The sequence below is a fragment of the Ursus maritimus genome, unplaced genomic scaffold, assembly GCF_017311325.1.
Source record: "Ursus maritimus isolate PB19 unplaced genomic scaffold, ASM1731132v1 scaffold_1, whole genome shotgun sequence".
Taxonomy (NCBI): domain Eukaryota; kingdom Metazoa; phylum Chordata; class Mammalia; order Carnivora; family Ursidae; genus Ursus; species Ursus maritimus.
The window spans coordinates 73,994,950-74,019,539 of NW_024423343.1; the positions used below are offsets into that span (position 1 = coordinate 73,994,950).

Here is a 24,590-nt window from a genome sequence, read left to right on the forward strand (position 1 = left end):
TCATTTTTAGGGGTGCCTGGGTGGCTCAGTCGTTAAGTGTCTGCCTTTGGCTCAGGGCGTGATTCCAGGGTCCTGGGATCGAGCCCCACATCAGGCTCCTCTGCTATGAGCCTGCTTCTTCCTCTCCCACTCCCCCTGCTTGTGTTCCCTCTCTCGCTGGCTGTCTCACTCTCTGCCAAATAAATAAATAAAATCTTAAAAAAAAAAAAAGAACATCTCATTTTTAAAATGTTGGTAATTTTTTAAAACGCAAAACACTAAGTATGCCGAAAAACCCACATCTACGCAGCATGTCTGACATATAAGCTCCTGGTTTATGACCTCTGGTTTAACAATTTGATTATTGTTGCATATATAATTGAGATATTACTGAGAAATCATATAATATGACTGCTAAAATGTCAAGGAGAGTTTACTGATTAAAGAAAACTAAATGTTCAAGGTTATGTGTGCTATTCTTCCATACTCATAACTTCACAAATACCAAGTATTTTACAAACTTCACTTAGTATCAAAATGAAAATATCAAAGCCCAAAAGTTGACAATAGAATAATACATATAACCATTATAAACTTTACTTTAAATGTGGAATAACTAAGGTTAAGTCACAAGTTCAAGTTGGTTCTCTATGTATGCAGATGCATGATTGTATTTCTAAATGATGACTAACTAGCCAATTATAGTCACTAGAAAGTTCTGTCATAACTGACATTTTAAATGAGGCAGGCATTCCTGTAAGAAAGGTAAAATTTCAACCTCATTTTAATCACTTTAGCTATTCAGAATTCTGTTAATCAAGTAGGGGAAAAAAAACTGTCTTCAACACCTAGAATGATTTATCTGTTTGTACGAATGTGAGAAAAATGATCACGTCTTCGAGTAATAGATTACAAGTACAAAGAAAGTTCACATTACGGGTATGCTGATGAAAATTACCTGCAGGCTGTTACAACACAGCCCATGAATTAATTAACCTTTTGCCATAAAAATCTGGAAACTTCAGCAAAGACTGAGGTTTCTCTGTTTCTCTTGTTCCAGCTCCCTCAGCATTTTATAAAGTGAAATACTGTGCCATTACTGAGGAAAATAGATAAAATATACTTAGATTTTATTGGGTCTCCATGTTCTTATGGTAAAGACACATAAGTTGTGGTTAAAACACAGAAGTTGGATGTTTCCTTTTTTGTTTTAATTAATGAAAGATGAGAAATAATGGCTGATTTCTATGTAGATCTTTACTTTTGTGAATGAGATCAGTAATTTCTTACTATGAAAGTTGGCTAACTCTTAGTTATCTACCTTTTCACTCTGTGAGAAAGCAAAACTAAATAAAGTATGTCTTTTGCCAATGCGTTGAAAAATAATCACGCATTCTTTCAAACTTCATTCTTGAATAGACACATTGTATTTGAGTGTACTGGTCAAGTATTCCGATAATTTTCAGATGGGTTCAGAAGCTGAAAAATCAGCTAACACTAAATGTAACCATGATCTGGGAAAACAGGATTTCTAATAAACAATGGTAATAAGAATGCCTGTCTTTCCTCAAGTTGTTAAGAGCAAGGATCAGTAAGACTTGGTGAATATGAAGATTACAGCAAGATTTAAAGACCGCTAAGTTATACATTAAATACTGACATCATAACTTCACATCTTTATGGAATTGTTTGGAGCCACGTTTTATTTTTCTCTTTGATGTAGTAGTATCTCCTTAAGAGGGTAACAATCCCAATATTAACTGTTCTATAACAGAGTTGTTTTCTTCCATGAGTCACTTTTTAGAGTTAGCTTTAATTCATTCATTAGATAATTAGTCTTGCCAATGGATAAGTCATTTCTTCAGTAGGTTAGGAGACATCCTTGTTTAGATAATGGGTCATACATATTGTTTTAGGATGTTAGGGCGTTTCTTTATTGTTCAAACTAAATCATGATTTGCCATATTCATCTTTAAAGAGCAAAACTAATGATCTCCCTCTCCAATACATTGTTAGGAAATCAATTTTTGGTTGTAGGTAAGAGGTATACAATAACATGTTAAAATAAGAAGGTGATCATTTTATGTTAATAAAGTGAGTAATGTTTACCTGGAGAACTAAAGATACATATGATATTTCTTATTTTGTATTAAGAGCAAACACATATTTTATGAATCAATACTTCAAATTAGGTAGCTATTTTAACTAATTTAGAACAAACAATAAATCCTTCATAATTGTTAATATATTAAAATTTTCCAAATAGATCTTTCATTTTTATCTATAAGGAAGATAGCTCTTTGAAGTTGGTAAATTTAGAATATTTATGAAAACATTTTTGCTTTTTTCAGTTTTGAGAATATCTCTATTATAAAGCATACACATTTAGGTAAGATACATATTTACTGGGAGCATCAACTCTGTCAGATAGAAAATTTACAATAAATATATTTTGAATATAAGAATATACAAAGTTTCAAAAGAAATTTGGCACTTATGCCAATAATTAAATTTGTCCGTGCTAATTTAAACTAAAGTTAATATTGTCATTGATTCTTAGATTATCATGTAAGCAATGATAATGGAAATGTGTACATGAATAAAAAGTATATGCCTTTAAAAGACTTAAAAATGAGAGCACACATTTATAATACTCCTTAATTATTATAGAAATACACATGCTATCCTTTGGGAGATATGAGCTACATACCTGACAGGTAATGTTCTATCTCCTTTCCTCCTATCCATTTCTCTTTGGGGAACAGGATACCAACGGAAATTCAGTTTCCAGTTAAAACCCCCGTAAGTCATGTCTGACCCGGCCATATATTCAAAGGTATCATCACTAATCACATCAATAATGGGGCATACAACTGTTTTCCTGCAGAAAAATCAAAACCAGTTTACATGTAAATAATAATTTAAACACTCATTAGCTTCTTCAGACTCAGTATAGATGTTAAGTTGAAATTTAAATATTTTGTGACAATATTTTCATTTTATCCTTTTTCTCTATGGAGTCATTTCCTTTCACTACATCTTGCTTACAGTTTCTACTTCATTCTATCATTTATAATCTAATCAAATATACTAATTGGTCTTCAAGCTGATTTCCAAATGCATTCTAAGTACTAACTCAGCAGGATGAACACAGTCTATTTTTCACAAAACCTCCACCCACAGCACAATTAGTAGTGCTGCTTCGATATTACGCATCATTTTAGCGAGAGCCCACTGAAAAGCAATAGCATGCAGAAGTAGAGAGTGGATGAGGGCAAATGAGACTTGGTATTTTGAATCTCAAAGGGGATAGGTTAGTTTAAAGAGTTCTGAAAAAATCTTCCTGGGGAAAATACCTACTAGAAAAACCAGCAGGTAAAAATAAACAAACAGAAGCAACAATAAAAATCATGATCATCAGTGTAAGTATTTCCTCTGAAAGACATTAGGGACATGACAATTTCTAAATGTGTTGTCCTAGATCTCAGAATTTACCATAACATTCTACGTATTTTAAAATAGGGAAGGATAAGCAACTTAAGTTTCTGGTGTTTTATCTCATGATCTATTTCTTCTTAAAGATTGAGTGTTCTTGGTGGTGCCTTTTAAAGAAACTTCCACCATAGGAGAAGATTGGATATGCTTTTAATCCATGTTGTGCTTTCTCCAGTCTTCCTCTACTCCTGGCTTATAAGTTTTATTATGGGATTAATCTGTCATCTCGGCAGTAAATGTTCAGGTCTACCCAAGTTTGCATTGCTTGTAGCTAATTCCAAACAGCAGAGCTTATTTTTCATATTTGGTAGGGAGTAAATATACAAATATGCTTTTGAATCACCCATAAATGTGGAAAGCAAATAAATGTTGTCCATTATTTATTCTGGTTTGTAACACCAGTATCACAAACGCTCGTTTTCAATTAGATCTTCTATTCCACACAATTGGCCAAAGCCTCGAGTTCTCTGAAATCAATAGGATTCATCTAGCCTTGGAAAAATTTCTTGGTAATTCTGGTCCCCACAAAATCAATATCTTTCTTTCTTTCTTCATTAAATTTAATGACTTAATTTGTAGGGAGGCAAAATTAGATCTAATAACCTTGAATAGGACTTTGTTATCTAGTTATGGCAACTTCAGAACGTATAAGCAGGACAAGACATTAGAATTCATTATATGCAAATACAATCTAAACATATTATTAGATTAAAAAACAAATGATCTATGCATGATGATACTGAACAACATTATATTAAAAATTCAGTAAGTTGAATATGAAACACATGTTTAAAAAAGCAGCATATGCATGAAAAGTTGCCAGGAAGTGCATTTAAGATGTTCTAAGTTCATTTTACTTTGCCAGTCTTACCCTCCAGTGCATACTGTACAATACCCGGAGTGGAAAAATGTTATTAGCTGTGTACTACACTCAGTTGACTAAAAGGTTCCCACTGCTTTCTTCAACTGCTATGGCTCATTTTACTGACAACCGCCATCTATCTTCCTGGCAAGTACCAAATCCTGCCGTTTACATGATGTAGTTGGCCTAGCTCACCCGAAGCAGCCCTTGTCTTGGATGCTTAATTAAAAACTTCAATTCTAGGGAGACCTTTCTAGGGTTGGTGAAATGACTATGCAAACAAGGTGCTGTGCAATGCTTTGCTATTATATCAGAGCATTCAACACCGTTGTCTTCATTAGGTGCTTAGGAATTATAATCACTTATCATCAATGTTTACGAATATCTACAAGAAAAGCTTGTACGTGAGAGCATCATTATCAGAAAGAATTTCAGGTAAGTATGAGGACTCTTAATTTCTATAAGGTACTATTCAATTTTTCAGATTTCACAATTTGTGTATACAAATTGGCAACATTGTTTAAATAATTAAAATTCTAATAGTTGTGCTCTGCTTTTTGTTTTGTTTTGTTTTACCATGATTTCATTCCAGTGGAATGTGTGAGTGTATGTCTTCATTTTTACGGTCCTCTAGGTGGTTCTGAACCAGACTTCGAATAAGGGCAGTGACCTAGTAGAGAGGAGACTGGTCTGGGAATGGGTAGAACTCAATTGTTGTTCCCAACACTTCTAATAACTGGGACAAGCTACATAGCTTCTTTGTTCCTCCCTATTACTAGTACAAATAAGAACATCTATATTACCTTCCTTACAAGGTGGTTGTAGGGACACAATGAGGTGCTTTGAAATGTATTTTCTGAAACATGACACTGTTTCAAATTGCACTCATTTCTACCACCTACAGAATGAATATTCAACACATTTTTTACTGTTTGAATTGTTCGACTATTTCTTAAACAAATATTAATATTCAGCATGAACAAGCCTGTATTAAATGGGGGAGGGCTGCTTTTTACAAGCTAGAAGATAAACCTTCTAAAAATGGCAATTTATAAAGAAGTTTTGACTGGAACCTGGGACTGTCCTAACAGGTTCAATCAAAACCCAGGCAGACATAACACATGAATTCTTACCTGTCTTCTTTTATTCTCGCCAGCAAAGGCTCCAGCCATCCTAAGGTACATTCACAGTGTGCGTCGAGAAAAGTTATGACCTGCCCTTTTGAAGCTGCTGCTCCTCGAAGGCGGGCACGTATTAACCCAGAGCGCTCTTCCATTCTAATGATTTTTACCGGCACCTCTAAATTTTTCACATAATTCTCTAATGTCAGCTTGAGAAAATCTGTGATGTGCAAAAGAATTTATACAGTTTTGAAACTATTTAAAGACCCAAAAGAGATACTACTGCCCAGATGGAATTCAACGCACAGAAATGGTAGCCAACTCCTATCAACATTTTTTTGCATTAGGTGAAAGAAATATATAGAGATTTTATCAGTAAATTAATGTATACTTCACGATAACTCTATCATTTGACTGGCAAAGATAAGGATATAATAGGAAGTTAATATGCCAGACTTTAATTTAGAAATGGGCCGCAATAATAAATGGAGACTTCTTAATTATAAGTTACTTTGCTTTTACCTGCACAAACACAAAAAAAGACAAATGTCCACAAAGTCATATTAAAGCTCAATCGAATACGATCATTTAAGTAGGGAAAAAATTAACACTTTTGAAAATCATTTTGGCTGATTTCTTAGGTTAGTACGGATCAAATGGAATCATGAGAGAAACTGAAAGAATCAGTTTTGTATTCTTGGAATTGGCACTGACTAGCTAGATTGATGAAATCTGATAGGTGATTTCAGGGCTAGTAGAATTATAAGGAAAACACAAATCATTGCCCAGCTATCTTTTTAACCACAATAAAGTTTTCTGAAAAAAAAAAATATAGGGGGAAAAATATTTATACCTCTTTCACTGGCATCGTCTACCAAGATGACCTCAGAGAGCAAATAGCGTGGGGAACGATTTATAACACTGTATACAGTTCTAAGGAGAGTGCTCCAAGCTTCGTTGTGAAACACAATGACTACGCTTGTGTTTGGAAGTTCATCAGGGTAGACCTTTGTCTTGCATCTGGAACAGAAAGAAAAGAGACGTGCTTATAAATTCATTTCTCATTCTGATCACGGTAATAAAAAATATCTATAATAACACAACTTTAGATTTGACTGCCCCTTACTAACGAAACATTTTATGATTATCTAAAATAATTTTCCTTTTTATAAATGTTGTGAGTAATTACTTGGCATTTTGAAAATTAAATATGCATAATTGCTACTATTTTATTTTAATTCCTGTAGGGCACAAAGCAGCATGATTTCCCCAAGGCTAAGAAAGCTGAAATATCTATCAATAGAAGACCGGAGTACAACAGGGACATAAGAATTCATTTAGTGGATATAATTTTATTCCTTGTTTAGAAAAAAAATTATCGTATAACTCAAAAAGTCAGAAGAACATGAACATGTTCGCAGGGTTCTGAAGCATGTAAAACTGAGATTATTCTTCTAAAATCTAGGCCTGTGTGTTTCCATTCTGTTTGAGAATGCTTTAAACCATGTCTGCTTGGAAGGAAAGGCTTAGGGGCTAGGATTTACTTTGCAGACTCTCCCTTAGTACTATATAATCAAAATTAGAGATCAGGAAGGGGAACAGGCTACCAGCACTTCCCCAACTTTTGTGCACAGGAATCGCCTAGAGATTTGTCAAAATGCAGATTCTGATTCAGCAAGTCTGGGCTGCAGCCTGAGAGTCTGCATTTTAAAAAATAGTTTCCCAGATGATACAGATGCTACCAGTCACACAGAACACATCATAATTCTTTTTTTTTTTTTAACTTTATTTGAGACAGAGAGAGAGCGTGTGCGCACAGCATGGGGGAGGGGCAGAGGGAGAGGGAGAAGCAGACTCCCCGCGGAGCAAGGAGCCAGATGTGGGGCTCAATCCCAGGACCCCAGGATCATGACCTGAGTCGAAGGCAGACGCTTAACCAACTGAGCCACCCAGGCGCCCCCAGAACATGCCATAATTCTCATAACTTTTAGAACTCGCTGTTTTGAGGAAAAAACTTTTAATTTTGCTTTTAAATCCAAAGAAGCCCATATTTTACTTTTTGAGAAATCTATCTAAAAAGGTACATTTGGATAAATAATATGTGTAGCTCTCTAGGTGATCATCCCAAGTTTAACATGTAGATGGTCCTCACCCCCATCAACTAGTCAACATTCAGACATTTAACTCATGTAATTATATATATATACATATATATATACACATATATATATATATATTTTAAGTCACTGGGTATCTGGAACAGGAACATCAGTTTATTCCATGGGAAATATTCTAAAGAGCTAGGGAATCAAAATCATTCCATAAAATAAAATGAACTCGATACTTCCTGCCACTCATGAATGATCCAATACATGACAATATAAGCATTGTTAAAATTAGTCTTCTTCACAGGCGAGTGAAAAAAAATTCAACAAACTGTGGGACATAAGGGCATATAATTAAATAAATACTGATTGTACGCCTACTGAGATGTTAATCATCTTTAGAAACAGTCTCAAGTGTCATCTACTCAGAGAAGCCTTCCACGATGTAGCCACATAAGGAGGTGCTATACCTGAACCATGACATTTTTTCTGCATATACCTATTTGAAAAGCATTCATTAATTATCCACCCTATAGAATATATTGTATATACAGGAAAATCAAAATGTAGTGGGAAAAAGTACTTTGATTCATAGTCATCTTTTCCCATTCTGGTGGCAAGATTCAAATGTTTTCTGTATGCCTCATCAGCATCTGACTTGGGTGTCCTGGCAGCTTATCACTAAATGAACTCAGAAAGCCATCTTGGTGAATCAGAAAACGTTCTTAGCATGATTCTCCTCAAACCTCCATTCTTCTGCCTCCACAAAATAGCATGCTGAGCAAAGAGTGTGCTAAAGGCCATCATGACTACCATCAGTAAAGAAACAAACCTGGAAAATCAGGCTGAAAGCAGTCCAACATTCAACAATGGCTGGTTTAACCCAAGGACAGCAGTCTATAAAGGCTACCCAGTATCATGGAAAAAAGTGATTTCTTTTAAGTTAAATGTTTTGTATATTATATATGCATGTACATTGTATGTTTCATATTCTAAATGCCAACAAAGAAAAAATGAATGAGATATTTAGATAAATCTTTTAAAATTCCAAACTAAAAGCAGATATTCAAATCCAGGTTCTGGCACTATTTCTATCCTGCTTTGTTTTTGTGGTTAAAAAATATCTACTCACAAATGTTAATTTTATATTCAATGTATGTGACAAAGTTATAATGAACTAATTTACTGCTAATGCAACTATTATGTTTAGAGAAAATTTCCACTGTCATTATTTAATGTAGCATACAAATAAAATGTGGCTAATATTTTTATTTATTAATTCTTCTTCTTCCCATGTAAACAATTATTTAGCAAAGAAAACTTTGTGTGATAATAATTTCTAGAATAATTCTTAAGCTATATAAATTAATTATTTTCAGTGTCAGTTTGTCCTGTTATCTCAAGTGCACAGAGGCTTATGAACAGGAGTTATTTCCGTGGTTTCTAAAAACGGCATTGCGATCACTGTACTTTTACCGTTTTCTGTGTTTCATCACATCTATTGTTTTGCCTATAGTAAGATGCATCATCATTTTATGTATCACTGGAAAGAAAAAAAAATTTATGTTAAATAAACCATAGCATATGCTTTCTTATCACTAGAATCTATTTAATACCTACATAGAGCTTACAGAACAAGCCTTTAAATTTACTTGGACACAGATTTCTATCAACAGTGTCATGCTTGCTTATGAATCAGTCACACCAGCTTTTTGTTGCTTTGAAGTTTGTTTCATCTTTTCTAAAGGGCTTTCTCCAGCTTTAGGCTGCATTGCTTAACATGAGAGGCATACATTAAGTACATATCTCAGTAACAAAATATAAGACAGCTTCATCTCCTTGTGGGTATCTTCCTCGGTACTATAAAGCTATGCTTTTCAAATTTTACGGTGCAAAGAAATTATATGGGCATCTTGATGAAGTGCAGATTCTGACGCAGTAGATTTGGGGTGGGCCCAATATACTGCATTTCTTTTTAAGGGGGAGCAGAGGGAGAGAGAGAATCTGAAGCAGGCTCTATGCCCAGCGTGAAGCCCAACGTGGGGCTCAACATCACAACACCGAGATTGTGACCTGAGCTGAAATCAAAAGTCAGATGCTTAAACAACTGAGCCATCCAGGTAAGGCGCCCCAAGATTCTGCATTTCTAATGAGATCTCTGGTGATATTGTCACTTGGTTGACATGCTAAGAGAAAAGGCTATGTAAATCAGTCAGCTGTTGATTAACAAGAAAATACAGAGTTGTGGTCATTGCTCCAACAATAAATATTTGCTTCGTCTTATGAAATTTAATACTTGTCACTGTTTCCTTGCCTACCTTTTCACATGATAACTTTGTTCCAATACTGAATCAACTTCTGAAGGAATGTTGAATGACAATTAAACCCTGCACTTATAGTATAAACAGTATAGTTAATAACTTACATGAAGCATGACTATGTGAACAGTCATGAGCACATTCATACCAGCTTAAGAAATATTGTTTATATAACAACTGCCAGCTGGTTGACAATGATTGTAACTAACCATTGACCCTGATCCTGATTTCAGACACAGAAAACTAAAAGGGAGCATCCTAGAACAGGCGAATAGAATACTTTTTTGTTTAGCCAAGAAAAAGTATTTAAAAGGTTATTTAGTTTTAGGGTTTTTTTTTTTTTTCTTAACACCTTTAGGTATCTAAGCTGTCAGTTTTCAACTCACTGCCTTTTCAAGAAATAATTAAAAACAAAACAAAACAAAAAAAACAAGAGACCGATATGATGGAGGAGGGTAAGTAGTTAAATAGATTGGACCTCTCTAATAACCTCTTCTCCTGACATGTGGCGAACAATTTTTGTGACACTGCAAGAATTCCTGCAGTATTTTTCCACCACTGTCTCCCTCAGCTTTTGCATCTTTCACATAATAAGGTTGAAGTAGGTGATCCGAAATGTGTAGTAGACATTGCTGGGGCTACACTGCAGAATAAAGCTCAGAATCTCCAAATGGTAGACTTGGAAACAGCTTTCAAAGTTACCTAATTCAAATCTTCATTTTACAGAATGCAAGTCTCAAGTCACAGAACTGGCTCAGTATTCTGCACAATAATGTAATAAATAATAATAATATATTTTAGTCTTTAATAATATTAGTAACAGTAATGATTTTTGCCCCATATTATATGTTACATCAAATGTTTTAAATCATATTATTGGTGTCTGGAATATTAAAAAAAACATTTGAACTTAAAATTATGCCTTAATCTTACACTCAAATATCTGTCTTTAAAACAGAGAGAAATAGCTATTTCCCTGGAATCATTTGATTAAAACGAAGCACAAAGGCAGCTTTCATTGAAATTATGTACACACAGACCAAGTACTCTTTTAGCAATCTGTCCTGTGAAGACATTAGTTTTCTTTTATGTAATAACCTAAATGGGATTGGCAAAAGTTGACATTATTGTGGGAACACAATGTATATGTAATTAACTTTGAGAGTAAAAGTGGCAGACTGCAATAGCAATTTTCATCAATTTGAAAGGAATATTTGATGCCCACTACTCAAATTAAGTTCCTAAAATCTGGTATTCTAGTAAGATCATAAGCTTTATTATAGCAGCATTTCATATTTACACTATATTATGACATGCTAAAGCTGTAATACTTGAAAGGAAGTGAAAGTTTATTTCCTTTTAATTCTGTAATAATTTATCTGTGGCTTTTAAACTTAGCTGCACATTGCAATAATCCCGTGAGCTGGAAAAAAAGTACTGATGAGTGGGTTTCAACCACAGAGATTCTGATTTAAGTGTCTAGGTTGTGGCCAGGCACAATGGGATTTCAAAAAATCTGAAAAAGTTGGTGCAAAGTTATTTAACAGAAACACTAATTTTAAATGTGTGTGTGTGTGTGTGTGTATACACACATCAATGTATATATGTATATTTGTATATAAAACCTTTATGCTTACATTGACATTTTTAAATAAGATGCTTAAGGTTAATACATCTCTTTGTTGCAGTTATATCAGACGAAATTAATAAAGCACTTTTTGCTGTAATTGTAAGCACTGGAGTCAGAAAGTCTTCTCCACTTCATTTATAATCTTTTCTGTCATCTGAACGTACACTAATGTTGGTCCAGTCTTCTGTGTATCAGCTGCTGATTTATAAATATATGAGAAATAAATCTAGCTCCTGTTATTTAGAGAGAATATGGGGATAGAATCATATTTCCAATGTCTGGAACATGGAAACACAGTGAGATAGCATATCTATTTACCATCTTTCCCTTGGCTATGCACACTTCAAAGGAACATAGACTGTTACAATTTGATTTTATCCTTTTCAAAACCATATTGATGTTTTCAGATAAGTTACTGAACACAATATGCCACATCAAAGAAAGAAAAATTGACTATCAGATGAGAATGTGAAATCACAAAGGATCCATAATTACACAGTGGTTTAGTTAGACACAATCCATTTAGGACTACAAAGGCTGTCAACATTGTAGTTTGCATGACTTGTTGAATCAGCGAGTCAGTGGTTACCTTTTACTGCCTCAATCAAGAAGATTAATAATAGTAATTAAAAATACAGACTTACAATACAAGTCTGCTATATACTTCTTATTTTTAACAGCTATGGGAATTGCCTTGAACCTTGCAGAATTACGTGTGGTTTCTTTGTTTCCCAATCATTAAAATTCATATGCACAGAGGGAAACTTCATCTTTTGCCAATGCATCCACGCAAAGAAAACTTGGGCCACAGCAAAGTGATTCTTTCATAATAACTGAACAGCTTGGGGCCTCAAGTAAAATGAAGCACTTAATTTTGCATGGGTTACTATATGTTGATTTATATTAACATTGTGTTCAACCTTCCAAGAATAAGTTACTGTAAGTCATAATTATTAACTAATGTTTTTAAAATTCCCATGTTGTAAGCACCTTTGTTTTAAAATCCAGTTGGACCTTGTACTCATTCTTGGCCTACTTGCTATAAAATCCACTCCTTGTACCTTCTGGTCTCTTTTTAAGTGTTGGGATGGGTGGAATGGGAGGGTTACTGGGCAAGGAGCATTTCCAAAAATCACTTGCCCGTTGGTTTCTGTTTGAAATACATCATAAGGATCTCAGGTGGGAGAGTGCCATGCTGTAGGAAACAGGAACAGAAAGCCAGGGAATTTCTTCCTACATCCCCCACTAAACTCAGAGAAGACCACTCGGCCCCCTTCCTCAGCCTTGTACCTGGTTTATGCCTCAATCTTCCTGACATACAACGCGTTTTTCACAATATAGCTATCTAATTCAGTAGCCTAGGGCATTCTTCAAAAGAAGAAGGAAGGTTAATATTATTTATCTCTGCCTTTCCAAATTTAGTATTCTGCACGTCACAAAATACATTTAATAAGGGGTCTATGCATGAAAACTTCACAATGAGGCAGGCTATTGTATGAATTATCAGATCGACTTCTTGATCATAGTTCTGCACTGTTATATTCTGAACTAGAGGTTCAGAAATACCAGTTTTTCTACCTTTTTTTTTTCCTTTTGTATCTTCAGTTGGTTTTGTTTTTCCAGCTTCTAGAGCCAGGGCAAATAAATGAGCTAAGGATAGGGAAGAGAAAGAGTATAAGAAAATTGGTCTGCAAGTCATTGTATTATAACACAGTCCCCTATAACATAGGTAACATCATTCCTATTCGGCATATTAGAGCAAACTCTATCCCTGGAAATATGTTTTCCTCCCCCTTCCGCCATATAGGGTCTGTTAGCAAACTCCTTAAATTTTGGTTTTGTCATCAACTTACTAGAAGGAAGACTGCTGCCATTTCTATATGGCAAAACTTTTACAGAAATCAAATGAAATTGTAAAGGGATTAGGTGAATGTAATTTATTTTATGCTATTTTGATGTTATGAAGCACTGTATAGAATATTATAGTTAAGTCTCTAAAATTATTTGGGTCAGCTTTGCTGCTTATAGGACTCTGACCACTGCCTTGTTCTAATAAAGTGTCTTTTGTCCTTAGTTCTTGTGGCCAATCTGCTACTTTAGTCCTTACTTCCGGGGCAGTTTCAGTAACAGATCTGGTGTCTAGACTGTCATGGGTTGAGAACTGGCTTACTCGTTTGTCTAGTGTAGTGGTGTAGAATACAGGTCCTGACTCTTTCTCTTTTAGTCCTTCTAAATCATTTATTGTGCTAAATCTTAAATTTCTCTGGCTGCCTGAGGCTGCCTGCTAGTAAATCTTCCTGCTTACTTACCTTAATCTCTGCTTATTATTTTCTGCTGGAAATCTCAGAGGGCCATGTTCTGCCTGCCTGCTGCGATCTCTCCTTCTTGCCTGCTCTTGAATATCCATGAGCTAACTATCTAGCAACTTGTCTCTCTCCTACTAACCCATGACTTGCTTTACCCTGTGGGTTAGTCCGATTATCAAATATTGTGTTCCTCAGCCAGGGTGAGGCCATCTCCTCCTGTAGTCAAGTCCCGATTTAAGAAACATCAGACTAAAATAACCAGGATTAAGTGACGAACACTTTTTAAACTCTTACTAATGCAGCAGACATTGTACTATATGCTTTATTCTCATTTGACCCTGAGAACTGGAACCTCCTGCAACCACACAGGTTACCTCTCAGAACCTTGACAAGGCTATGAACTCCTAAATAGCTTTACAGCATATTTCAAGAACTTCCGGAAAATACACTGACTCAAATAATAAATTGCTCAGACAACCCCCTTCTATGGAGAATAAGTTGCTCAGCTGTCTTCTCAGGATGATATATAACTTAACTAGACAAATTAGTTTGCTTTATGACTCCTCATTATGTCCACCAGTCCTAAACTATTACATCACATACTTGACCAATGTCAGAAAGATTCCTGCATTGAAAGACCAGTCTTAAACCACTGAAGTCCAGACCCTCAATTTCTATAAATATCCATCTTGGCCTCCTCCATGCAAGACCACTAGGACTGTCTGTCAATGATAATACTGCACCCTATATATACTATGTTTTTTCCTATAGGTGTATATCCATAATAAAGTTTAATTTATAAATTAGGCACAGTAAGAAATTAATAACAACAACTAATATTTCAAATTGAACAATGGTAACAATATACTGTAATCAAAATTATGTGAATGTGGTCTCTTTCTCTCAAAATATCGTATTGTATTATATTCACCCTTCTTGTGTTGATGTGATATGATAAAATGCCTACGTGATGAGAGGAAGTGAGGGAAACGACACAGGTACCAAGACCTAGTGTTAGGCTGCCATTGACCTTCTAATGATAGGTCAGAGGGAGGATTATTTGCTGTGGTAACTTCGAATCAGCCTTAGGCGCACAAAGCTAAATTACAAACTACTGCAACTTGCTTCTGAGTGATGGAACAGGGTTTCCAACCCTGGAGCTCTGACTATTCTGTCCTTCAGGATAGGATAAGGCCTTTTCCCCCTCAGGGAAGAAGCTGCCTTTGTTAGGGAGAAGTCTGAGATAAGGCACCTGCAGAAGCAAGTGTGAGCCTGAAGGTATGTATTCCCCGGAAATAAAGGAAATCATTAACTACTTGAACCAATTAGATGAGAGAAGACTTTGCTCCAGGAGATTGGAGCTTGAGGCAGAAAACACTAAAGTAAGGAGTGAAAAGGTAAAGGTAAAAAGGTAAAAAGTAAAAAGTAAAAAGGACTAGGGAGAGGATATAGCAAGTAAAATGGTGAGAAGCTAGAGTCCAGTTGACTTTCCTCAGTGATGTGATACCTGGAGGACAATTTGTTTACTTATATTTTTTTAAAGATTTATTTTTTTTATTTTCGAGAGAGAGGGAGAAGGGCAAACAGAGAGGGAGAGAGAGAATCTCAAGTAGACTCCCTGCTGAGTGGACTCCATCCAAGGAGCCTTGCTGAAACCAAGAGCAGGACACTCAACCCATTGAGCCACCCAGGCACCTCTGGAAGACATTTTATTTTATTTTTATTTAATTTTTTAAAGATTTTATTTATTTATTTGACAGAGAGAGAGACAGCCAGTGAGAGAGGGACCACAAGAAGGGGGAGTGGGAGAGGAAGAAGCAGGCTCCCAGTGGAGCAGGGAGCCAGATGCAGGGATGGAACCCAGGACCCTGGGATCACGCCCTGAGCCGAAGGCAGATGCTTAATGACTGAGCCACCCAGGCGCCCCGGAAAGACATTGTAAAGATGAATTATGTCTGATGTTCATTTTTTACTACGGTGTTGTAATGCAACCCAGCCTCCTCTCCTATTGCTCATTACATCTACCCGACTCATAAATGCACTGAATTAGTGGTTATGTGAGTATATCCCTATTCTGAAAAAGAAGGCCTGTTTAGTATCTGGATTGTGCTGTGAGGAGTAGAGAGGAAGCAGCCACAAAAACAATCACAAAATACTAAGTCCACCAAGGAACTGAATAAATATTGGGAAGGGCTCTGGACTTCCACAGATCATTCTTTTGGGGTTTAAGCTGACCTGATTTTGACTTTAACAGATCAGGGACACTCAGTTTACATCTGGCTTATATTAAAAACAAAAACAAAAAACTTTATAGATCTAATTTCTACCAATTAAGTGGCAATCATACGCTCCTGTTGGAGTTACTTTCATAATGTTAATAGTTGGGTTTTTTTTTTAAGGACATAAATGTGATTATTGTACAAATCAGTTTTGTATCCTTTCTATTGTGAAGAATTCTCCTGAATTTCAGTAATGAACTATAATTCAACTCGGTAACTAAAAGTAAAAAGAATATATTTGCGTAAGTGCTGTATGTAGCCTTTGCGGTTTTGGAACATGAATTTATGAGGTTGTTCCCTTTCTGTGACTTCTTAATATAACTCTTTCATGTTATTGAAAGTATTTTAACAATGAAAACAATTCAATGTTATTGAATATGATAAATATAATTAAAGTGCCTTTACAGCAAAATTACTTACTATTGCCATTCATAGGTTTACATTCTTATATTTGTTAGGGAAAATAACACTAATTTTTCTATCAGTGGCCTTGGAATCAGACTGAAGCAATCTTTGCTTGGGCCATCATTTATGTCAAGTTAACTGACCACATCAAAGTCACATTTTTCACTTCTCTGAGATAATGAAACCACCACTCATCCAGGTTCAAAGCCAGAAACTCTGATGTTGACATGACAGTGATGGTGACATCACGAGTCACCAAATCCTGATGATTCTTCCCTCAGTATCTTTCTTATGCGTCTCTGCTATTGTGCCCTTTCCACAGACCACCACCTGTCCTTTCAGTTAACACCTGAGGTCAATATGGTGCATTTATGCAACATTCTTGATCACCAAAGTATATCTTTCTCAATGCAGATCAAAATGCCGATCCAAAAGGCTACTCTTTTCTTCAAATGTTTTTGATAGCTCTTCGTTGTCTAATGCTCAGCCCACTTAATATTACTTTCTCTTCTCACTATGGCATTTAACTCTTAGCAATATTGAACATCTCAAAGTTCCTTCAGGAAACAAAACTTTCTCATGCCTTTATCTCTCTCTATCTCTAGATAGAGGACTCTATTTTCACTGAAGAAATCACACATATTGTTTAAGGTACATCTCAAGTCACGTGTCATATTTTCTCCAGGGATATTCAATCATTTACTGTCCTAAAATACCAGTATATCTTATATATTTATTCTCTGTTCCTTCTCATATAAATAAGTTGTTAGATAAGTCAACACGCTGAGGAAATGGAGTCATTCCGAATGTGTGGAAAATTCCCTATCATGCTGTAGCTACTGTTTTCAAGAAAAGACCTGAAAGATTCCCTGAAAGGATCCTTTTCGTCTTAGTATTCTTTTAATGAGACTTTTTAGCTCTGGAATTATTTGACTATAAAAAGTATTTACTCATCAAATACTTGAGAATTTATATATATACTAAACAATGTATTGGTTGTAAATCATACATTCTTGAGGAAATATGGAATTATAGAGAATGAAAGAAATTTTCAGTTGATCAAGCAAAGCTCTATATCCAGAGTGAATTGCGACAGATGATGTTTCAGAGTAAAAGTCTCTGTGAAGAACAACCAGGTGTTGGCAAGGGATGAAAGCATCACCATCGGGTGCCCAGCAACAAGCAAAATGAAGATATACCAACAGAGAAATTCATGATATTTGCAGGACTTACTATCAGATAACAGGGACCAAATCTTGGTATGAGTTCAGAAATAGGACACTGCAGTCCCTGAAAGGTCAGAGAAAGAAAAGAATTCACTCATGAAGAAACTAGGGTTCTTCTTTTATTGGATCGAGGCTACTGATACACAAGTACAAAAAACACACTCATTTCATGGAGCAGGGTATAACATGGGAACTAGATTTTAGGATCAAAATGGTAACTGAAAGAGATGCATATGATCAGGAAAGATGTAAAATGGACATGTTGAACTAGAATCAGGGCCACAACCAGCCTATCCTAACCATCGTGTAATTAGAAAAATATCCTCCTTCTGGACAGTGGAGTCCTGCTATCAAACACTTAAAAGCAAATTAGGCCTCTGTGTCCAGAAAAAGGCAGTCCTTCTTCCAGCCCCTTGCCAAGGCGCACAGCATCATAAACAGAGTATAATATTTGCTCTCTTTTAGCTGGATGTCTTTGTGCAGTGCACACACTGGACAACTCTGGCCTCGAAATCCTTTAATTATCCTGATTATGAAGACAATTAGTTCTGTTTCCAGAGGCACAGTTGCATCTTTATTTTTTTTAATTTTATTTTTTTAAGATTTTATCTATTTATTTGACAGAGAGAGACAGCCAGCGAGAGAGGGAACGCAAGCAGGGGGAGTGGGAGAGGAAGAAGCAGGCTCCCAGTGGAGCAGGGAGCCTGATGCGGGGCTTGATCCCAGGACTCGGGAATCACACCCTGAGCCAAAGGCAGATGGTTAACGACTGAGCCACGCAGGCACTCCCACATTTGCATCTTTAGATTAAGAATTCGGGATAGAATGAATAGTGGGGAAAAATTAGGGAGGTAAGTGTATTTTATTTGAACGAAGTCAACGTGAAGTGTCTACAGGTATGGAGTCAAATATGTGGGCTTTGTGATAATTTTTTTTTTGCTTTGGCTCAATGTTTTCATTTATTTGTAGGTCTGTTTACTATAAAGGACTATATATCTATATATTCATCTATACCTGTGTCTATAAATATATGTGTATACAAATCAACATAAGTTATACTTAATAATATTCAAAGAAATTGACTATCATGGATTTCTAACACTAAAGAAATGCTGCAGGAACTATACTTTGTTCCCTGGCATTGAATTTAAATACCCTATGTTATATATGTTCACAAAACTATTTTAAATCCATGAAAAGAACAAAATTAAGATCAAAGTCCCATGTGTGAACTAAATGAAGAAACTAAAGCATAGAAACCAAATTCTGTTATCTACTAAAATGAAATTGTAAAAATACCAAATAATAATTGCAAGGTTTAATTTCTGCTAAATTAACTATCAATTAAAAGACTCTAGGCATCATAAATTTCTCTTCTTGAATATTTCTCCACACCAAGTTTTAAATAAGAAATAAAATTTTTTCTTCATATTATTTTTCATTGAGTACAGCCATGGTTATTAACAACATCAGAAACACCATTTTTTGGGGAAGGGAGATTTGTCTGATATTTCCACATCATTAGATTCAGGTTCAGGTGACCGTTTGGGATAATGTTGTGTCATTCTTAGTGTATCATAGCATGAGACACATGATGTTAGCATGTGAAATTACTAATGTTAACAATTATCACTTGAGTAGGGTGGTATCTGTCAGGTTTTTCTAATGTACAGTATTTTTCTCATTATAATATATGACATGTGAGAAGATAACTTGAGATTTTGTATATTTCTCTGTTTTTTATCAATATTTCACCTGTTAGTTAACTATCCATTGATGATTATTGCCTGTAATAGATACCTTGTGCATGCACTTCTTCATACATTTGAAAGTGTATTCTCATGGTAAATTTCTAAAAGTAGAATTGCTAATTCAAAGGTAAATTCACATACAATTTTAATAGACATTAACAAATCTCTCACTGTGAAGGCTGTACCAATTTGCTTTCCCTTCATCAATGTTTGACAATTTTTGTTTTCCCATAGATTTGCAACAGAATTGATTATCAAACTTTAAAATTTTCACCAGTCTGATAAGTGAGTAAAGATAACTCAAAGTAGTTTTAACTTGCATTTTTCCAATTGGGAATGAAGTAAAATATCTTTCAATATGTTTAGTAGTCAACTTTGTATCTGTGTGTTTTTGTGTGTGTGTGAATGCGTGCGTATATAAATATCTGTTCTAATTCTTTGTTCATTTTTGTATTGAAGGTTTTTTTTTTTGCTTGTTTTACTTTGTGTCCCTCAATTTTTTAGACCTTCATATTATAATGATATTAACCTTTTATCACTATTTTCTATTATTTGATATTTGTCTTTTCATTTTACTTATATTTTGCCATGTAAGTTTTATTATATGTATTCAAATGTTTCAATATTTTCCTTTATTGTATGAGCATTATAATTATAGTTAGAGAGTATTCCCTTCACCCAGGTTATAGAGAAATTGTTTTGTTTTGTTTTTAATTTAGATTGCAGGTTGATACGGTACTTATTCCTTTGTATGGTATGCAGCATGGACCTAATTATTTCTTTTTCCAAATGACTAACCGGTTGTTTCAGCCTCACTTATTAGCACTACGACAGTGATTTCAGATGTCACTTTTATCATATATTAAACTTCAATTTATTCTTATATTTATCTGTATACTATATACCCATACCACACTATCACACTATTCTACATTTTTTAAAAAGATTTATTTATTTATTTGAGAGAGGGGGGGGGGTTGAGTAGGGGGAGGGACAGAGGGAGAGAATCTTCAAGCAGACTCCCCCCGAGCATGGAGCCCAAGGCAGGGTTTGATCTCAAGACCCATTAGATCACGACCTGAGCCAAACCAAGAGTCATATTCTTAACCCACTGAGCCATCCAGGCACACCCACACTGTTTTACTTATAGAGATTTATACTATGTTTTAATATCTGGTAAGACTAGTTCTCTTTTGTAGCTTTTTTCCTTTGCTTACCTAGTTATTCTGGCATGTTTATTCCTCATGTAAGGCCTGTTATCCATCTTATTTTAATGCATTTCAGAGTATCAAAGCACTCTCCCTCCCTAAATTTTGCACATGCTTATTAACTAGAATTTGAATCTTAATCAGTTTTTTCTTTTAATGTGAAATTTAAGTACGATGAAATGCACGAATGTTAAGTGTAAATTCCCCAAGCTTTGATAAGTGAATGTACTTGTATAACCTAAACTCCTATCAAATTACGGAACATTATTATAACTGCAGAAAAATTTCTCTATAAACAAGTTTTTACCCTCCAAATCAACCATTTAGCTACCTTTTTTAAACCGTATAATTACTTTGCTATGGTACTGTATGGTAAATGCTCTTCTATATAAGACAGTTCATTCTCTTTCTCTCTCTCTTTCTCTTTCTCTCCACACACACACACACACACACACACACACACACACACACACAATTAAGAAACAATGCAAACTCCTCTTTATACCTTAAAAAAAAATCTAAAGAACAACCTTATTATCAAGCATTTTCTGAACTATAATGAATAATTGAAGTCAAAGCAATCTTCGTATATCAACTCCTCCCTTCCCATCATTTACACCTCATAAATGCCCTGAGCCTCAATTGTTATTGCTAAATGTAACATAAAATACCATGCTTCAGTGACTGCAAGCAATATCGAAATGTCAAATATATCTATTCTTAATTTTAATGTAATGTTAGTTAAGAGCAGCCATTATTATTGAAGAATGAGAATCCTGGGTGATAAATACTTTTACCTGTAATAAGATAATTCCCAAATGATTTATTAAAAATGAAGTAATGAATTCTAGCAAAGTACACCAGCTATTCATCTACAATTACATAGTGAAGTGAAATAGTGAATATAATGACTGCCAAATAGGTTTGGTATCCATCCAGCAGCCGTTAAATGTTGCTGATATCTATTCTACTGAGCTATCTTAAAAATGGTACGTATTTACTTAATTTCATTATTAAAAAATTCCAGATCTGTATTTGATTAAAAAGGGACTTAAAAAAAGAAAAAAATAAGTTGTATATCAGTATAATAGTTATCTCTTTTAAATATTTAAGATTTAAGACTACCTGATTAAATACCTAAAGGTGGATGGTTTTATATGGTAAAGAAATTCTAGATTATTATCATCAAACAAATTAACTGAGAGCTACAACTTTTGATTTAAAAAAGTAAAAATCAACTACTTAAACCAAGTATTTCTCCTCTGCAAATGTAATGTCTGGACTAGACCTAAAAAAAAAAAAAAAAAAAAAAAAAACCCTCTTCATACGGTCTTCTTTATGATTCATTTAATCAACATGCTATTCTCCTTTGTCCTTAAATCCTTCTGGGATAAAGTGGAAACAAAAAAATAAAAAAACAAAAACTGTTTGCCTCTCTTCTGTTCACATAGCTCCATAGCTCCTACCACTTCAGTGATGCACTCTTGCTAATTTAACCCATTCCATGTACTCACACTTGCAGAACAAGTCCCTGCTTGAAGAGACAACATATGTGCATCAACTCTTTTTCCTAATTTCTCTTCCTGAGAGATAACAATGTTGGGTAGATTTAGCTTCTATTTCCTTATTGCAACCCCTATTTCATTAGTTTCTAGATGGCTTAGACTCCTGGTACTAGCACTGGAATTTACTCCCTGGGACAGTTAACCCAATTTCCTTTCTGGAGAATTGTACCCATAGAGACATCCAGGACCATGACATAGGGAGGAGAGGAGGGAGTTGGCAAAAGAGGAGGGAGAAGTGACTGATACAATGTATGGGACACAGTAAGGAACCTAAACCCTTAAGAAACCATGATTCCTACCATCTTGAGCAACGTTATGTGCGTATTTCCTATTTTCCTGGTTTTACATTTAATTTGTATCCACAGAATCATAGATGAGCAAAGTGCCTTACAGACCATCTGATAATACCTTTAATTTTATGGATGGGGAAACTGCATCACAGACAAATTAAAAACCTGGCAAAGACTCACAGATACGTGTGGCTGTGCTGTCACCAGAATCTAGGTTTTTGAACTCCCTGAACAGTGTGACCTTGCCTCTTCAGTGTGTCTAGGGTCTACTGGGGGAAATTTCCCCATAAAACACAAATGCTTTACATATTTCACCATTTATGAAGCATAAAACAACAGATTAAAAAACAAAAGAAACAGGCCAGGTCAAAGTTCATTCAGTGGTTTACTGAAAACCACATTAAGGATCAATATAATATAAGGGCCCCCCTCCCATTTTTGTTTTGTCTGTCCATGCCTGGTGTTCTTATTCTTAATCCTTCTTTATCTTTCATGGGGTTGGCTGTTTAACATACATTTTCACTGAAACACCACAGTACTGATGAGGAAAAGCAGTGAAATATTTCAAAAGTCTTTGTCATTGACTAATAATTTACATAATTCATTATAGAATTTATTATAGCATTCTAAGAATTTAAATTTTATCTAGATTAAATATTTGATTTTATTAAGATGGGCTACGTAGGATTTATAGACATAATACCCAATACTTTCTTCTCTAGGGGAAGTGGGATCAACCTGTAAATTGTACAAAGAAAGCAGGTAGGACTAGAATAAAGGTAGGTAGAAAATAGACAGTAAAGAGAAAAGACAAAAATGGTGGGTGTCCCTGAAATGCTAGGAAAAGGAAATCATGCATGGCATTTAAAATTTTTCCCAAAACAGCAAACAAAGCTTGAATTGAGACAGTTATGGAGGAACTACTAACTATAATAAAGAAATGCTGTGGTGATTATATCTCTTGGAGGACTACATAGCATGGTCTTTTGGGAAAGAGGAAACGCCACTTTATGCTTTACTTCAAATACTAATAAAAAGTAAAACAACTGACTTTCTACAATAAGAGAAAGAAGAGATGTTTTCAGCCAGGGCAAGAACAAACTTCATTTTAATGTCAGTCTTTGTGTTCTAAAAGAAAATGTTTTCACATCATAAGAAATGTTGCAAGAGTAGTGAGTGAATAGAGTTACTGTCTGCAATCTAATTCCTGTTTCCACATGCTGCAGGAAAGAATGAGTTATCACTGGAATTCGTTACTAGAAGCCTCAAATAATGTTTCTTTTCATTCTCCAAGGAGAAATTACTGCAGCTGTGATTGTTAAAGCATTATATACTCAAGGTCGCTCCTCTCTCAGATGTCCAAGGGTGCATATGGATGCCAATTTTAGGGAACCAAATCAACCTCAAGCCAGAAGTCAAAGGAAATACCTACCTGCCCAACAAAACAGTTCAATGAGGTGAAGTACAAGTCAAGGAGTTTTTCTCATGAAAATCCTAATTACAATAGATACTGGCTTTAAACACAGTGATGAGGATGATTCACTCTTGATTTCCGATGTTACAACTTGCTTTATTAGTGTCATTAACACCGGAATAGTAGAATTCATAATAAGATATTCAAGTGTGGAACTTTGTATGAAGTCAAAATTTTAAGAACTTCTATCACAAGGTCATAATATAAAATATTCAAGTTAAAATAACATTTGACTCTTCAAAGATATACATGAGTGTATTTACATATACATACCTGTATGCATACTTACACATATATTTTTAAGATTTAAAGTGAAGAAATGGATTTAAAAAGAAATTAATTTAAGATCATGTAATGCAGAAGAAACTGACTTTAAAATCACGGAGAGGATGTAAAAACTGGAAATTGGGTGATTTCTTTCTTTGGTATCTCATCAAATTACTAGTTTCTCTTCAGTTTTTTGATCTTCAAGACTTTTACTAATTACAAGATGCATTTTCATTTTCTTTATTCTACTTTGTAATCTCTATCACTTCAAGTTTTCCTGTGTACTATACATTCAAACTTTTCACTTAT

The 24,590-nt window shown here is 34.8% G+C and overlaps 1 protein-coding gene across 2 annotated transcripts in view; it reads right to left on the minus strand.

Annotated features, from left to right (window-relative positions):
• Positions 1-24,590, minus strand: part of GALNT13 (polypeptide N-acetylgalactosaminyltransferase 13) — a 429,753-nt gene that overhangs the window by 185,085 nt on the left and 220,078 nt on the right. For both annotated transcript variants that reach the window (XM_040644821.1, XM_040644814.1), the window contains exons 3-5: positions 6,311-6,477; positions 5,470-5,677; positions 2,690-2,860 (exon numbers count right to left, since the gene is read on the minus strand). In XM_040644821.1, the coding sequence (XP_040500755.1) occupies positions 2,690-2,860; positions 5,470-5,677; positions 6,311-6,477 (546 nt within the window). The remainder of the gene's footprint in view (positions 1-2,689; positions 2,861-5,469; positions 5,678-6,310; positions 6,478-24,590) is intronic.